General features: G+C 44.6%; 1 protein-coding gene across 7 annotated transcripts in view; it reads right to left on the bottom strand.

Annotated features, from left to right (window-relative positions):
* The window catches only part of pacrg (PARK2 co-regulated), a 109,437-nt gene that overhangs the window by 20,802 nt on the left and 71,363 nt on the right, over positions 1 to 17,272 (bottom strand). For all 7 annotated transcript variants that reach the window (XM_088400972.1, XM_088400966.1, XM_088400971.1 and 4 more), the window contains 2 exons: positions 10,976 to 11,147; positions 6,969 to 7,118 (listed from right to left, as the gene is read on the bottom strand). In XM_088400972.1, the coding sequence (XP_088257098.1) occupies positions 6,969 to 7,118; positions 10,976 to 11,147 (322 nt within the window). The remainder of the gene's footprint in view (positions 1 to 6,968; positions 7,119 to 10,975; positions 11,148 to 17,272) is intronic.

A 17,272-nucleotide genomic window follows, 5' to 3' on the forward strand; every position in this document is an offset into this window, starting at 1 on the left:
ACGATATGTTCCTTTTAACGTGTACACCGCATGATAGGTAGCGACGATATAATGTGTAAAGTTGAGGAATCCGAGACGGGCATTGGACAAGACTCATGAGGATTTACGATATGTGCATTAAGTGGATTTTCAGAGGGAGTGTGTATGAGAAAGGGATTCGATTACATTCATCGGATGTAGTGAAGACCATGACGGACTTTTGATGACATGGCGACATATGAGGGGGGTGAGGTCACATCGATGCGAGATACAGTTGCAGGAGAAATGATGGGAAGCATTCGGCGTGACCTGGATTTCTGCATAGTTCGGTCATAAAATGTGAGAATCTGTCATATAATTCTATTTATTTCCCTATCAGGAACAACACACCCAGTCACTATAGACCAGGGATGTCAAACTCATTTTTGTGTTGGGGCGTATGACAATCATAGTTTCCTTCGGAGGGCCATTATGACTGTCAACGCCTTATATTATATACAGCAAAGGCTACACAACAAATCGATAACTAGTTTTGAAATCAGAGACAAGTCAAATCTGTTCCAATATTTAAAAAGAAGTGAATGATAATTTTTAAAAGTGAAGATAATTTGTACTCGATGCACAATTTGTCTTTGCGGGCCACATAAAATGATGTGGAGGGCCGTATCTGGCCCCTGGGCCTTAGGTTTGACACCTATGCTGTAGACAAATTAATTCATACATAGCTGTAACAGATATTAAAAGTCCCCGCTAAAGTGAATTCCGAGATGTTTTGACATCCATTACACACGATTGAAGAAATGCTAACGATTAAAATTAATTTCCACTCCGGGAACCGCAACTATTTGCCTACAAGCCATTCAAAAGCAAATTGTCCATAATCAGTCCCTTTTAAATGGACTAAATTAGGCATGGGACTTTGTGACACTGACAATCAGTATCAAATGGTCTATTCGGGTGCCCATATGGGACGATGATGAGTCGCTCGCACGCTGGCCAATGTGCGAAGGTGCGTCACTTTATGGAAGCTGACAAGACAACCTGGCGCACGGTGCGAGCGCTCGTCGAAAGCCAGGAAGGACAAACTGTGTCTCACACACAACGCTTGAAGAGATGTCAAACAAGACGACGTGCTCGAGAAGCGCACGCGTTCATAAATAAACATGCACACATGCTGCCATGGGTGGCAAAGTCTCCAAAAGGCAAATGGATGGCTGCTCAAAGCGTCAGAGTAGCCTCCACGGATTAGTGACAAAGCGTGTTGGCCTAATGGAGATTAAAGCCAATGAAGAGAGGAGAAGCACCCTCTTAAAACCTTCACTTTGGTAATAGGCCACTTCTGGGATCAGAAGGAGCCCCGCTGAGACAAAAGTGGAAACGACATACTTCGGAAAATGAAATTCAGAGACTTCAGTATAGCGAGCGTTAAGTGTACTCACTTTCAAAGGCACTTCGGGGTAGTTTTTACTTTTTAAAAGTGGTTCAGTTGTCACAACTATTAAGGCTTTAAAAATGAAATAATAATTGTTGTTGTATTCTTTTTATATTATTAAAACGAAAAAAAATCTTATTCTGTGTTAGTTTGTTTGCATTGTGTTGCGAGGTAAAGCTGTTGTTACCTTAATGCTATCACACAACGGGTATGAATGCCAATCATTGTTTTACATGACTGTCATGCTTTCCGTCACAAATCAAAACAAATATAAGTTGAATGATGAGTCAGTCCCTCCCAAACTTTTCAACTTTATTTTCGAAGATTACAAAAAGTCAAAAGTGAATTGCCAGGAAGAAAAAAAAAAAACGCATAAATCCAACAGTCCCGATGTTTGTCCGTTGAGTGAGGGGCGATTTAATTGCGCCGCTGGCCTGCCTCCACACGCCGCAGCAAGCAATCAAAGTAGTGCTTTGTCGGGCTTTCAAAGCTCCGGCACCCAGACACCACATTCTATTTCATTTCAAGTCTGCTCGCTGCCAGCCTCGGGGCTCCGCTTCGTTCCTATGTTGCCATCCACGAGCGTGAATACACAAATTAATGAGAACGACATTTGAAAAAAGAAAAAAAAAAACACTGCTCCTAACGAATGAGCTAAAGTAATTATGCAAGTTGACAAAGAAAACAAAACGGTGTTGTTTTTCTTCGACAAAATGAGACGCGTCCATCTACGTCAGCCGCCGGAGTGAAACGTTTAAGAGGGTCAACAGAGTCGGACTGTCTGCGCTCAGATTATGCATGAATCTGCCCGCTTATCGTCTGACCTTTAAATTGAAGCCGCGAAGGCCCGAGGGATGCTGCTCGTACCCGATTGGACGCGGCGGACCCGCTGACCAAGGAAATTAACAGAGTCGGTAGGTGCGCCGAGCCGCAGGGCAGCGGGAATGAAGGGAGATAGTTGAGGAAGGGTTGATAAGAGCACACAACTTATTTCTGTCTCTCCAGGGCTCGGAACTACTAAAGTTACTGCCAAATCTCTCGTCCATGTCCCCAGCCGTCTCTGGTTGTTGCTTTTTCAACTATTTTCTTCTTGTTTATCTTCAAACAAGTGTTGGTGCTGTCTTGAGTTGTTACTTTACGCTCTTTTCGCTAAGCCCCAACACAATTTCCGATGTGACTGTTGTTTTCATTTGTCTTTTTTTTTTTTTTTATTTTGCTCTCATTTTTCATCCTCGGATTCTCCAACCAGGTGTTGTATTTTGTGATTTGTTGTTTGGCCCAGTACAAATTTTGTTACAAGCTTGGCACATGAAGTAGCCTAGCATAAACGACTGTTGTGGCGTGCTAACGTTTTCATTCTTCTTTCTTTTTAGCTTGTTTGAAGTACGTCGGTTTTACTTTCTCGTTTCAGTTTGTTTATCGACAAGTGCCCCCAAACATGTTCTGACATGACACCATGCGAAGCCCAAATAAATAAAAATAATTTCCCGATAAAACACAAGTAGACAACCAGACGACTATCCTGGACATGACTACGTTGCAAGACAGAACAGGTTAAAATAAAAATTGATATTGATATTCTCCAAAACTTGAGAAGAGGTGGAGAAAGTCATTATGTTCCGTCAAGCATGCTAACGCAAGGGGGCAGCTAAGAAGCCACCAGTGTTGTATGAGCTGGATTCTCTGGCTGTCCCCACCCTTTAGCTTTGGGTTTCTTGCTGTAATTTTTTTTTTTTTAACAGTGAAGGGGGGGGATGTCGGTGGTCCGTGATTGCCTGATAGATAGATATCTCCGACGAGAGAGGGTGCGAGGTGGAAGAGGCGACAGCGGTTGAGGATGAGGTGTGTGTTTTGTCATCCGCAGGGACAGCGGGGCTCAGCGCGTCTGTAGAGGATGATGGATTACATCGAGGGCCACGGGTTTATGTGTATGTTTTGCAAGGATGTATATACGTGTGTGTTCACTTTCCCCGGTGTCGGCTATGCAAACAAAAGAGAACATGCGAGCGAATTAATTTTTCACGACGCCAACGGGAAAAGGTCATTAAATAAACCAAATGTTTGCCAACGAGAATCCTTGGGAACGAGAACTCGAAGAACCAAGAAATCTGCGGGTTTAAGGAAGCCGGAGATAATTATTCCGATTTTATTTTATGGAACCACAGATGCCGTTTGGAGGCTATCCGCTGTTTTCTTTATGAAGCCATCCAAGTATGGCCTGTGAGTGTGCGATGCTCAGATAAAGACATGGGCGAAGACGGAGTGGCTGACCCTGGCATCGCATCTGTCACCATCGGAAAAACCTCCCAAGTCGGACATGCACAGAGAGCTACTATCACAAGCTGTGTGCGTGCGGAATGCAAGTGCTTGAGACCTTATCATAGCTGGCCACATTCCTACAGCAGGAAGATAAAAGAGGCTAAATGAAACAGATCACCCCGTGTTTCTCCGTGTGTGTGCGACTGCGAGACTATGTCAGTGATGAATTGGGGTTTAAGGACCTACACCTTCCAGATAAGCAGAGAAAACTGCCACCGGGACAACACAACAATGCCACAGTAGCAGCTAAAACGTCTAAGGAGCACCAACGGCATTGAAAGCGTCCAATAAAAAGTAGAGGGCGCCTGAGCTAAAGTTGTTGAGCCAACCAAGGTTCCCGTTACATTTATTTTTTTCATAAATGGCTCTCAGATGACAGATGGTCTCTCATAAGAAAAAGACTTTCCGTCTTCTCTAAATAAAGACTGACCATCAATTTTAGTCCGCGTTCTCACATCAGCAATAATATAGTGGTGTACTCCAAATGTATCGTCCCAAATGTCAAAGGGATAAAATTGCGACGAAAAATGAACCAGGGCGAGAAGAATGTGAGAAGAATCACTTGTGTGTCCATTCACCCGCCCATCCATTCAATGCTTTTCAACTGCTTGTCCTCTTCAGCCTCGGTGGGAAGATTGAGATTTATCCCAGATGACTTTGAGGGGTGAGGTCGGATACACCCAAGATGGATACACCGTGACGACACCATTTTGAATCGGTAATAATAACATTGGGACATCTGCGTTGACATTCCCTAAGATTTTTAACCCTCAAGAGATCCAAGAGACATTTTTTGGACAAAAGACAATGATGGACTTCTTGGAGTTTCACCTTATCTGACATTTTGTGAAGTTCTGCTTTACCCCTTTTCCCTTCCTAGGTTGACGTGCGGCAGATGAGTACCATCCTCCTCTGAGCTCGGAGGAAGAATTTTCCAGATGAGCGAGCACGTCTCCCTCCACTTCATAGGAAATGTTGTTGCATTTCATTAGGGCCGGGATTCATCACAGCAAGCAAACAAGAAGAGCGTGCAAATCACACCAAAGGAATTCCGACGCCGTCCTCCACGCGGTTCTCACGGTTAATGCGCGGAAAGGCGCAAAGCAAACAAAAAGACAGCGAGAGATGATTCGGGAGACAACAGGCTGCATGGAGGATGCGGGTGAAATGTGATTGCTTATTATTGTGCTCTTCAAAATGATACATGAGCGTGTCAGTCGGCTGCCTGCAGTTAAACAGCCGGAGTGGTTTTTTTTGTGTTTTTTACTTCTTCACAGAACAATAGAGCTGTTCCCGGAACCGAGAGTCTGTTTTCTTATCGGGGGTCCGGTTCTCTTGTGTGAAAGGACACTTGAGAGTCTGTTTTTGGCAGTGGCTTAGGGTCTAGCTCTGACAGCGGAAAAATAGCAGCGATAAGGCCCCGTATACAGGCCGATTTAACAGGTCGCAACCTTGTCTCGGAGCGGGGACGACACTGTCGGAGTGTGTGAACGCGGCCTGGGGGGATGTGTCCCGCGATGGGATGCCGGTGATATCTGACTGTAGCCCTGACCCCCCACAGCAGTTGTTGTCAGCATATTGATTCATAGCCAGAACAACGGAGGAGGAAAATGGAAAGGGTCAGGCCACGTAAATGGGGACAGACTGCGATTGTACGTCTTTTTTTTTTGTGCGTGTAGAAAAGAATCCAGTTGGTGGATGGTGGGCATTGTACGTGAAGTCAACAGCTGCATGAGTGGGGGAAGACAACAGCTGCATTCATGACAGATGCACAAACACGTCGACACATAGTGGACAGAGGAGCTCTTGTGGAGATTAGAGGGATGCCATGCAAGTTCTCGGAGTCAAAGTGTGGGAGAAGCAAAGGGATTAGTTAGTCCTTCAGCGCTAACAATGGCTGGGCCTGTGTTCGCGAGAGGCGACACGCTCGCTCGTTCCGCGACAGCCGCCGACGGTATGAATGACGTTGGGCCTCAAAGGAAGCTTTGATTTCATGTCAATAAAATACTCACAGTAGGAGAGAGTCGGATTTCAAAAAAACAACCTTCTAACAAACCTGTTGATATAACCCATAGGTATCTAACTCAAGGCCCGGGGGCCAGATACGGCCAGGCAAATCATTTTATGTGGCCCGCAAAGACCAATCGACTTTAAGTGTCAATACTAAAATTACAAATTGTCTTCACTTATGAAAAATGAGCCATCGAACTGACCATCCATCCATCCATCCATCCATCCATCCATCCATCCATCCATCCATCCATCCATCCATCCATCCATCCATCCATTATTCCTGAGGTAACTTTTCTACACTGTACACTCCACCAAACACTCTGACCTTGTTGAGCAGATTCGGTTCTGTGCGCTGGCAGCCGCACGGGCCGCTCCCCCGGCCCAAACCGAGAGCGGTCAATATCAGGGACGCCTGCCAGGTGAGAGGTTGGCTCAGGTTTAATTGATGCGCAGACGAGCAGAGGAGAGGCCGGTCGCTGTAACTACCGGGGCCGGGCTAAACTATTCCTGGTGGGCTTCACTTGGCCGACCGCTGAGCCTGCGCGCTAGCGGAACAGCTCGTGCTTCAAAATGGTTTAGGGGATTGATTTGACAGCTAATTTACCGAGAGGATTTGCATAAGGCCTTGTGCTAATAAGGCGGGCTTTTCTCTCCACCGCCCCCCTTTTTGTCTTTCGCAGATATCTTTGAAGGCTCCTTCCTTCCCTTTCAACAAATGGTAACAGATTATGTACGCGAATTAGGAAGACAAGAGATTTAAATTGGATATCGATTAAGGGACTAAAGCCTTGTGTCTTCTCCTGTTAACGCCCACGTTTAAATGATTGATGACAACGTCACGCTTTTACATCCGACCGTGTGTGCGTCGAGGTACATTTGGGGTCGCCGCTACCTGTGAGCTTTACACGCCGCTAAATACTGACATCGCCGGCACAAAAAGAGACCCGCCGATCTGATGATAATCTGGCTGGGTCTTCACGCCAGCCAGGCAGAGGCTTTCACCGAGGACAAATCCTCGACACACACTTGGACAAAACTGGGATCCTTATCGCCGAGGACAAAGAAAAACATTTTCTCTGCCTCGTACTCTCAGTCAACCAAAAGGAAATACCGGAATTGAGCAATCTCAGATTATCACAATATTTTCTTTCGTTTGAAACACCATTTTCAAAAACGTCGTAAATATATTCAAAGACACACACAAACAGGAAGAGTCGGTACTCACTGTTCTTGTTCTTGAAGATGTTGAGGATGGGGAGGATCTGGCGATAGTAAGGCACCAGACTTTCTCCCACTGTGTCGCCTGACATCACCAGATGCTGCAGAACTTTCAAGGTGGTGCATATCACTTGGCGGTTCCTCGTGTTTAGAGCGTCTGGAAGCCAGAAAATAGTATCGACTTATATAACTTCAAAACTATTATGACCTCATCTATGGTGGCCAAACATGCTAGCAGGCACTACGCGCAGTTCTCTGCAATGGATGATCTCAATTTCGCTAGCTAAACAACCGAAAATCCTTTCCTTCCTATTTTCTTTCCGTTTATAAGAATGGCTTGTCTGCAATCACTGAGGCCAAAGCTAATAAGAGCCAATCACAAAGCTATTTGGCGTTCAGCAGCATTTAACTCCATCTCCACCTACCCAGGAGAACAAAAGGCGGTGGGAGAGTCGAAGGGTGGGAGAGATCACCGGAGACAAACTCAGCGCGAGAACAAAACAAAATGTCAAGGGGGGCGGCATATCGAACCAACATTTTCATGGCTATGCTGCTAAATATGCGCGAGGGTGTTATGATATTAAAACTGGAAAGGGTCTGGCACAAGCGGCAACATTTGAGCCCCCTGAGCCATTTTGCAATATAAATTTTGCTAGGAAGATGTTTGCCATTATGGTTTGAAGCGATTTCGTCCAACTGCTACCAAAATGGTATTATAAAACACCAAAATTTAAAATTCTGCCCTCTAGGACGACATACGTTAGCCGAGCAAATTATTTCTCGTTGGGGAAACATTGCATTGTCATTTTGAGCACACCTCTGTGAAGAGACTCCTTATGCATGTGTAATGAGAACTTGCTGCAAATGCATTACAGCTACAACAGCACAAAAAAAAAAAAAAAAAAAAAGGAAACAAAATAAACAGTCAGGTCAAAATCATAAATAATTTATGGACTAAAGCTAATAAATCATGTTTGTGGACATGCTAGTTGCTCGAAGACGTAGCGTGAGATATTGGTCTAAGTATGTAGTCACGTGTCCTACCTCAGACAAAATGGCTGCCAACACACAAAAGCACAAAAGCAATATCAGCGAAATGTTATTACTCGATGAATAAGAGTATTTAAGAGGCAATTTGTTTCATGATACCGGTTGACTTCTCGTTGTTGTCGATTCAGACCCGAGTGAGGCTAAGCTGGACAGAGAATGGACGGAAAGCTTGATAGATGTGTTTGTCTCGTTTACAGGCGCTGTTTGCCTACTCTTTGCAGTCGTGGCTCAGCATGCCGACTCTAATCCTCGACGACGGAAGATGAGCACGTCATTAATTAAGACTTGCGGGCGGGGAAGCGTGGTTGTAATAGAGTTGCAAATCTCCGACATGCTGAGTCAAAGCCGGTTGATGTGAGGCACCGCATGAATGTGCCAGAGGTCAAATAGGTCAAGGTGAGTGGGGTCCAGAAAATACCAAACCTAAAAGAGTCTTCAACTCTCTCTTGATAACATAAGATCAGATTTAATACCGTATAGGGAAGTTGTTTACAGACTATGTACGCAACAAGGTAGGTGCTGCTGTTTTGGTTAGCAAGTGAATTGATGGAGAAATACGGTATGAGATAGCAAATAGCTAGCTGTGGTTAAAAACACCATCTTCATATAACATAGGATCTTTAAAAATAGATGGGAAATTTATTTTGACTCCTCTATGCATGTGTCTCGATAGGCGCTGCTGTTTTGGTTAGCAATGGAAATCGACTGGGCTTACTCGTCAATGGTGGTCTATTTGAGGGAGGTTTTTATTTTCAATCCAGTATTTGCTGATGAAACGAGAAGTAGACAATGCAGAGTGACTGATTCCATCCCCTCATCCTTGGCATTCACCCTCGCCCCCTCCCCTACCGGACGAACACGCGTGCAGATATCCGCCATCGCCGTGATAAGGTGGAATGTGCGATGACAGGAGTTTGAAACCTACATAACAAACAATAAAATTCTAATTACCAGCCAGCGCAAACAATTTTCCCTGCTGTGACATTTGGACCGCAGAACCGTTCAATTATTCATCAGCATTCTCGCCTTGCTAGAAGAGAGGTAAAAAAAAATAAAAATGTAGAAAGCAGGAGGTGTAGGAGGGTACTGATGTCTTATTGCGGCTATAAAACCTGCGAGTGGACATATCTGAATCGCATAATTGAGCATTCACGCCAGGCCCTGTTTCATATTTAGAGTGAAAATAAAAAAGCATTCACCAGTTACTGTGAAAAAACAAATCCAGTGTCATCCTGCGTGAATAAATCCCCAACCAGAGCAACACTCCTAATTTGGATCAGCGCCAAATGACAACTTTGTAGCCCCACCTCCTGCTTTAAGATTCATGCATTATCCACATATAACTTTTTTTAGAATAAATTTTGGATGCATACCAAAATAAAATCTTTTCTTCCCATTTTTTACCTTCAAAAAAGTTTTGGGAAAATTCATACTGTAACTTGTTTGTAATCTTGCAAGCTAACATGTTTTGGTTAGCAACAAATCTACCTGATGTATTTATTTATTTATAAAAAATATATAAATTAAATAAAATAATTAAATAAATTATTAGAGATTATTACTGTTCGAAGGAGCTGTTTCTTTTCCTTCCGTGATTTGTTAAGAACAAGAATTCGACTGGTTGTGGTCATCTACCATCACGCGTTTGAAGATTTAACAAGAAATGATCACATAATCGCAGCTTTAAGGCAAAAGGAAAGCATACGGCGGTGGGAAAGTGGAGTCTTGGAGAAATCATGATATTGTAACGTCAGCCGGAGACTGCTTCATTGTGTATTCTCACCGGATGACCTGCATTCATCATCAAAATTCACCAGAGCCTGACGCGACTCGTGGCTGTGCAGATAAGAGGCTGGCAGCCACATTGAAGGTGTATTAACGTCAGCGAGGGGAAAAATATATATGTTGCCTTTTTGGACTGGAGACAGCTTTTTTTTTTTGGCTATCCTCCTTTTCCTCCCTTGTAATTAATCTGAAACAGGGACACAGACTGCTGCCTCGCGGATGCCGAAACAAGGCGTGTTTTTTTTTCCCGTTCTTTAATAACCAGGAAAGTTAATAAGGAGTGGGTCATTTAAAATTCCATTATCAACGCAAAGTATAGGCAGCGGCAGTCACCTTTGCTCGGGCTCCACCAAATGTAAACGAGCAAATCTGCTGAAGGTTTTCAATCCATAGACTAATGTGTGTGCAAAGTGGGCGCATCCAGAAAGCCCAACGTGTGAAAAGACGGAACATTAACTACTTGATGCCACATTAGAAAATGGCGGCATCACGCTGACTGTCACAATTCAGGGTTTCAAAATGGCAGTGCTGATTTTTATGCCTGATTGTCTTCAGATAATACAAATAAGCAAATTTTTTGGGAAATTTAACACAAACTGGGTGCAACACAAACGCCGTCCTGGGCTTCACAGGCGGCCATTTTGAAAGTGACACAGTGTTGCCCTATAAAATAAAAACCTGGATCTTACAACCGTTTTGTCCACACACTCTGAACTACCCTGCCCACAAAGTTATATTGTCTATTTTGGAGGTGACCTTTCCCTCTATCGGACAACTCGAGCGTGTACGTGTGGAAATGGAAAACACGTGAGGGCGGCAACAACGCAGCTAAAAGTAGTAGGTGGCGCAATTGGCAGCAGATTATCAAGTACGCTTTTAGAAACAGCTTGTTCCGGGTGACCCTCACAGTTCACGTAAGAATAGAAAAACGTGCGACCTCACATGGTCGACAGTAGCGCTAAGATTATAATATGAAATTCGGATCTGCTTCAGACCGGAGCAAGCTGATTAAAGGGTAATGCAACATATCAAAACGGTGAATAATTGATTCGTGAAACGCCGCATTAAAGATGCAGTCAATTTTTAAGCAGATCACAAGACTGTCACTCAGTCATGAAGAAATTATATTTACTACACCAAGGCAATTTCATTTTTTCAGTAGCCCTCCCCAGGACTCACTTTTGATAGGAATGATGAGCTGTGGGACGACTGGCTGGATCTTAGGTCCGCCATGCTCCAGCAGGTCATGGATGCCCTGGCGAGCGAAGAACTCATACGGGTGGGTCGTCTCGCATAACCCGTCAAAAAGCAGCGGTAGGAAGTGGTGGTAGTCCAGTTTCTCGATCTCCACCTGACGGGCATATTTTCAAATGATCATACACGTTCAACACAATCGATATTAGTTGCATATAAAAAATTGACAGATGCAAACACGCCCGCGACATATGCGCACGCTCCAGCTGGGGCCGGCTGTTGGGGATCAGCTCAGAGAAACATGCGGCCTTGTGTGAGTTGACACGCTAACACCTGTTTACACCATTTTGCAAGACAGACAGAAAGGCGCATGGAATGCAACACAATAAGCCTTAATTAATGCCGTGAAGTCAGCAAAATAAACTATTACCAAAATATTTCATCTATTTGTTGCGTGAAGAATGCAAACACGAGGATAAGCGGCAACAGCTGCACCAAAGTCCTTGAACGCAGCACGAGGAAATAACCCTCAATGTTAAACGCGTCAGTTGGGCCGTACGGCGGCTCCGGTTACCGAGTGTGTATTTTTAACGCGGCTTCAGCTGTGGCCAAGAATCCCTGCGGCACAATTGTTGGGCGCGAGGGTTGGAGGTGGAAGGGCGGATGCTGTTTTTGATGTGATGAAAGGCTATCCCTCTACTGCAAAAGCAAGTGGTCCCCCTTGAAGGCCCAGAGGACAGCTGAATGAGCTATGAGTAAACACACACACACACATGCACACGCACAAAAAAACGCACACATATAGCCTGCAGGGTCACACTGCTCCTTGCTCGAATGTCACCCGGGCAATGACGCTTTCAAGTCATCGGGACTTCAAAAGCAGGGTGAGCAACATCGCCCAACCCTCCCTGTGCACCATGAGGGCAAACACCAGAGATGACGGAAAGGAGGCAGGATGGAGAGATGGCAAGATGGCGACAATGGCTTATTGCTTTGAGGCAATTTGCTGGCCAACCTTGACCTTTCTCTGCGCTTGGTCAAGACTGTCACTGTGAGTCAGGATGAGAACAAAAGCAAACACGAGTCCACGGAGTAGAAGTAGCAAGATGACGAAGTGAAAGCTGCTCAGAGATGAACCCTCCATTTTCTTTTTTAAAACTGGGAATAAGCAAAATGAGTCTACATTTAAAAAAATGAATACATAAAAATGTCTTTTTGGGAGTGCTGGAACGGATTAATTGTATTTCTATTCATTTCAATGTGTAATGTTGACTTGGTGTAGCAAATCTTTGGAGATGGAACAAATCCAACTTATAAATCCAGGTACCATCGGACATTTAAGGTATATTTTCTCTAGAATTTAGTTCGAACTCGAAGACGAGCTAGCGCTAGGTAAAGCCTTTGCGCTATGGCGGCAAGCTGAACACTCATGACGCGTTAGCCGGCCTCACACTTTTAAGTCTCTGCTAGCATGTTGCAAAGCTGTCACGCTATGGGAATAATTGCCCAAGCGCCTTCTGAAGACACCTCTGGATCCGCCAACGCTCTTCATCAAAATCACATCAACAATCCACTCAGGGAGCATGCGTACATTGGAGTCGGCACGCGGACACCTTCGCGTGCTCTTAATCGGCAGCGCTTGACGGCCCCGTCTTGTATCCGCTATCGATCGTTCGCCCCAGGTTTGTTTGTCTTCACATGCCTGTGTGCATCTCCCATCGGAGTCCAGTGGAAGCGCTGCGGAGGTAGGTAGCGGCAATTAGCCATTGGACACACAAACACCTGCAAGTCGGCAGTGGTCAGAAGGCGAGAAGGCGCCACGCTTTCCGAGACGCGGGATGCCACTTTAAATACACAACGGCTGGACGGGATGGTGTACAGAGGCGTGTGCGAATGCGCGCGTGGGCGGGTGAAAATGCATCGCCTTGTCGCATACTTCTGCATGCATGTATGTGTGTGTGCGGCCATGCGATAAGCTGCCGGCTGCTTTGCCAGAGTGGGCGTGAGTCACGTCTGTTAGCAAGGGAAGCTAGAAAAACATGAAAAAGTACATGTGTGTTTGGTTTACTAAAGTAAGTTGCTGTCAAGAAGTCACTGAGTGGATGCTAACTTCCGCTAACAACCCAGGCTAAACTTGGCTCCTCGCGGATGTAAATCTCATCTCTCAATATCACTTGAATCTGCTTTATTTTGTGATTGTAATGTAAAAATTATATTTAATTCATTTATTTTTACTTCTCTTTCCTCTCGTTGTGACCGAAACTGAATGTTAAAAAGTTACTTCCAAAATTATGATCATGACTGTTTGACCCGGGAACTGTTTCATTCACTTTCCACGATTGCCTAGGAGGCAAAAGAACATATGAAATCCCAACCCTCATATGCAGCCATACACTGAAGTGTGCCACGAAAAGACACCTAAAAAGAGAAACGCATTGAAAGAAGCTAACAAAGGCGAAGCACTAAAAATAACAACCTCGACACCACGCGGATTCCCATCAGTCAGCCTTGTGTACTTGAGAAAACACCAATGAGCAACGCTGACACTTTTCAGAGTTCTCTTCCCAAGTGGGGACCTGTGAGAACTTGATACTGCTATCAATGTTTCTGTATATGTTTGACTCCCGTCGCTTGACGCCAGTTGGAGTCCTGATTTCAAGTCTTGGCGAGAACAGTGCACGGTAACTTGATATACAAAAGTCATACCTGCATTTACAGAAAATATCCGACTAGGTAGTTTCGCAGCTACCGTGTAGTTTGTTCCATTATATAAACAAGACACATTTCAAAGTGTGTCTGTGAGTTTTCATCGTGCGGCACATAATCTGCGAAAACCCCGGTGACACGGGCCGATCGGAGTCTCGAGCGGGGTCCTGATGGTGACAGTGATTGAAAGGAGCGTAAACAAGAGGTGCTTTGGGGGAGCCTGAAAACAATTGTAATGCTACGAAGGGAAGTGGATGGATGGATGGATGGAGGGATGGATAGGAAGGAAAGGACGACTGTTAAAAATCCTGCTCCAGATTTCAAGGTAAAGTACCTATAGTCACATTACGCTCGAGCAAGTCAATAACGGTGGCCATCAAGGAGCCCATCGGTATGATTAAAGAAGCCCCGCCCCCTGATCTCAGGTTCCACTGATTACAGCTCAACAAGCAACACACGGAGTTAGGCGTAATCAACATTTTCCCTTCCAATCAAGCCCTCGAATCACTCGCTCTAATCCGCGGCCTGCCATTGACAAGTCTGATTGATACGAGGGCTTTTGTTATCTAGCTTTGGGGGTCTTGGGGGAGCGTGACAACAAACAGAGACACCGTCGGCTTATCTGCTTTTTCTACATTTGTTACCGGCGAGCCGGACGACTTGCAACCTCGCAGGCTACGAGCGTAGCCCGCCTCACATTTATCATGCGGAAGAATTAAATGTGGAGATGCCAAAGTACTTCCGCAGACAAAAGTCCCAGTGGACAAATGGTATTTTTTCCCTGTTAGCGATGGAAAAGGAAAATCTGTCATTGGTTGATTGTGACGAGCGGCGGTAGCTGTCGCGCGGATTTGTTTTCCTGCAGGGATGTTGTAATTAATGGCAAGAGTGGATCGGAGAGGCTGGAACACAAACAGCCAAGAAGGAGAAGAAAACAAAAATTAAATAAATGAATAAATAACTAAATAAATAAATAAAAAAGAAAGAAAAATCTGAATAAGAAGATGAAGAGGAAGACGACGAATATGAAAATGAAGCTGAAGATAAAGAAAAAAATAGATGAATGAATGGAAACAGACGAATTCAACTTCCATGATTATCAGTGGGAAGTGTACGGATGATATGAAAAAAAAAATGGAAACACACTGCTGCTTTTCCAGCAAACAGCAGTTACGTCACCCGCCGCACACAATTGATAAATCTCACTGGCGCGGCTCAAAGCGTACAGAAAAATCATCATAAAACGCTCAAACAAATGTGCTCATTTCCAACGTCGCGCGTGATGAATGAGCCCCGACCATTTTGTGCATGCGGCCCAAACAATAGCGACCAAGACAAATGCACGCTCTGTTTACGATAACGTGGCAGATTTTCTCAGGCTGGGCGGAAATTACAAGATCGGCGAGGTTGGGGATGATGTTGAGGTGCAAGTCCAGGAGAAATGGATTTCCCCCCCCGAATGATACCCCATTGGAAATACGTCATTTTGCTAATACACGCATATCGGAAGCATTCAATCAATCCGAAAGGGAGCTTTCGGGCAAGCGGCGCTATTTTCGAGAGGGGCAGCGGCATCTGTGTCCAGCCCGTAATGAGATGTTCTTGTTCCTGTGAGTGGATGATTCTCATCCTGTGTTCTGGACCCCTGATCAAAGAGGGCTCGCTAGCCACAATTCACGGATGGAAACGACGGATCCTTAAAATGGGCTTGGCTGTGAATAAAACAGAAGCTGGAGCTAATTTCCCCATCTGTCGGTTTTCGAATACTGACAGAGCCGTAAAAAAGTACATGTGAAATGGACCCCCGCGTCATCCATCCAGTGACAAGAATAAAAAAACGGATGACAGCTGCATTCATCATTTTTCCTTAAGACTTTGACATACTAGATCTAAAAGCAAAAAAAAAAGCCTTTTGTTCACATATCTGACTTCTGTCCGTGAAGGCCTTTTTTTTTTCCAGGAGATGAAAGGTAGCTTTAGAAATGTCACAAGAACTAAAGCCTCATTCCAGACACACTTAAATTGAAAGATTCATGACTAGGCACCATCTTGTACGATAGTTAATCCAGAGCAAAGTAAAGTCTTTGCAACACATAAGGCGCCCGATCCACACGTGTCCTTCTGCGTCCATTTGCATCTCTCTGAAGCAAAATCTACATCCTGACATCCTCCCAGCAACGTCTGCTGTCAGTTCTCTGGCCTCCAATTCCGGAATAATGTGTTTGGCCGTGGGCCTCGCTTATGCTTCCTTTCCAAGTCGCAGTAGAAAAAAAAAAAAAGCTCGCCTCGCCTCGTTCCACTACCTGGCTCGGGTTCTTCATGTGTCAGCTTGAGCTAATTTGATGGAACACAACTCCATAGAGGAACGGCTACTCTTGTCAGGAAGACAAAGTGTCGCACGGAGACGTCTGTGCTACGTTCTCAGGATCGACATCAAAATCGCATTTAATCAACCATCACGATCAAGAAAAAGCAGCTAAACATCAAATGAACAAGTTCTCGTTGGTTTGTCGAATCAAGAAATTCCTCAAGTTCAACGGCAAAGACGGGTTTATATTTTTTATGTATTCTGCTCAGTTTGACGCTAAATGTCAATTGCAATGCTTTGATGACATCGTGTTGACAGGTTAGATGAACCGATACTATCGATTCCCAGCTCCGATTATAATGTATATTTTTGTTTATGAGCCAGAACAATCGTCCGCAATGGAAAACTGGAGCGAGAACGAGCCGGTAAGCGAGCAGCCGAACAGATGTAATTACAAAAGGCAATACAAGCCGTGCGTCTCCCAGTCTGGCTGACCCACATGTAGGAAGTAAGTCAGAGCTTATCACGGCGCTCCAGGATGGGCCTCGGCGTTCCCGAGCTCCTTTCAGACGCGACACTGGGAGGATGATTGCGCTGGAGCTGGCGCTGAGGGTTCAGAGTGGAGTAGGCTGCAAATTTGGAAATTGCCATCGCGGTGAGAAATCTCCGCTTGGAAAATTGGACATAGATGTGCCACATCTTGGTTTCATTCGAACATGCAACTCGGATTGCTCGAGTACCCCGGAATGGAATCTTTGCTTCCACCGTACGTGTGATGAGATCAAAATGTCTTTTGACTTGGTGAAGCAGCGTTTGGCTCCCGGCCCAAGCTTGCTTTTGTACTTTGTGTTCCAATTATCTGTCAACAATTGCAATGTTTGTGGTCACCAGGTGGCTCTTGTTTTGTGTAAGACCTCGTGCATGACGTAGCCAGAACATTTTGTCCTTGAAAATAAATGTTACCACTGAAGAACCAATAAAGTGTTGAGTGAGCTGACTTTGAAGTTTTTGTATATATGAGCCATCAATTGGCCAATTTTTTTTTTACTTTGGCTTGCCCATGCAAAGTTCAAAATCAGCCACACTAATGCTAACAAACGATAAAAAACGCCATTGATGCGCTAGTGATTAGCATTCACACATTCACAAGGTATGAAGCAGCCATACTAACCATTAGAGAAAATTGCTGCCTAAGAAATTCTCCCATACCATTAAAATTATTATTTGACAATAACTGGATAAATCAATGATGTTTTTTATTTTATTTA

The sequence above is a fragment of the Syngnathus floridae genome, chromosome 16 (genome assembly GCF_059516105.1).
Source record: "Syngnathus floridae isolate MCC-2025c chromosome 16, RoL_Sflo_1.0, whole genome shotgun sequence".
Taxonomy (NCBI): domain Eukaryota; kingdom Metazoa; phylum Chordata; class Actinopteri; order Syngnathiformes; family Syngnathidae; genus Syngnathus; species Syngnathus floridae.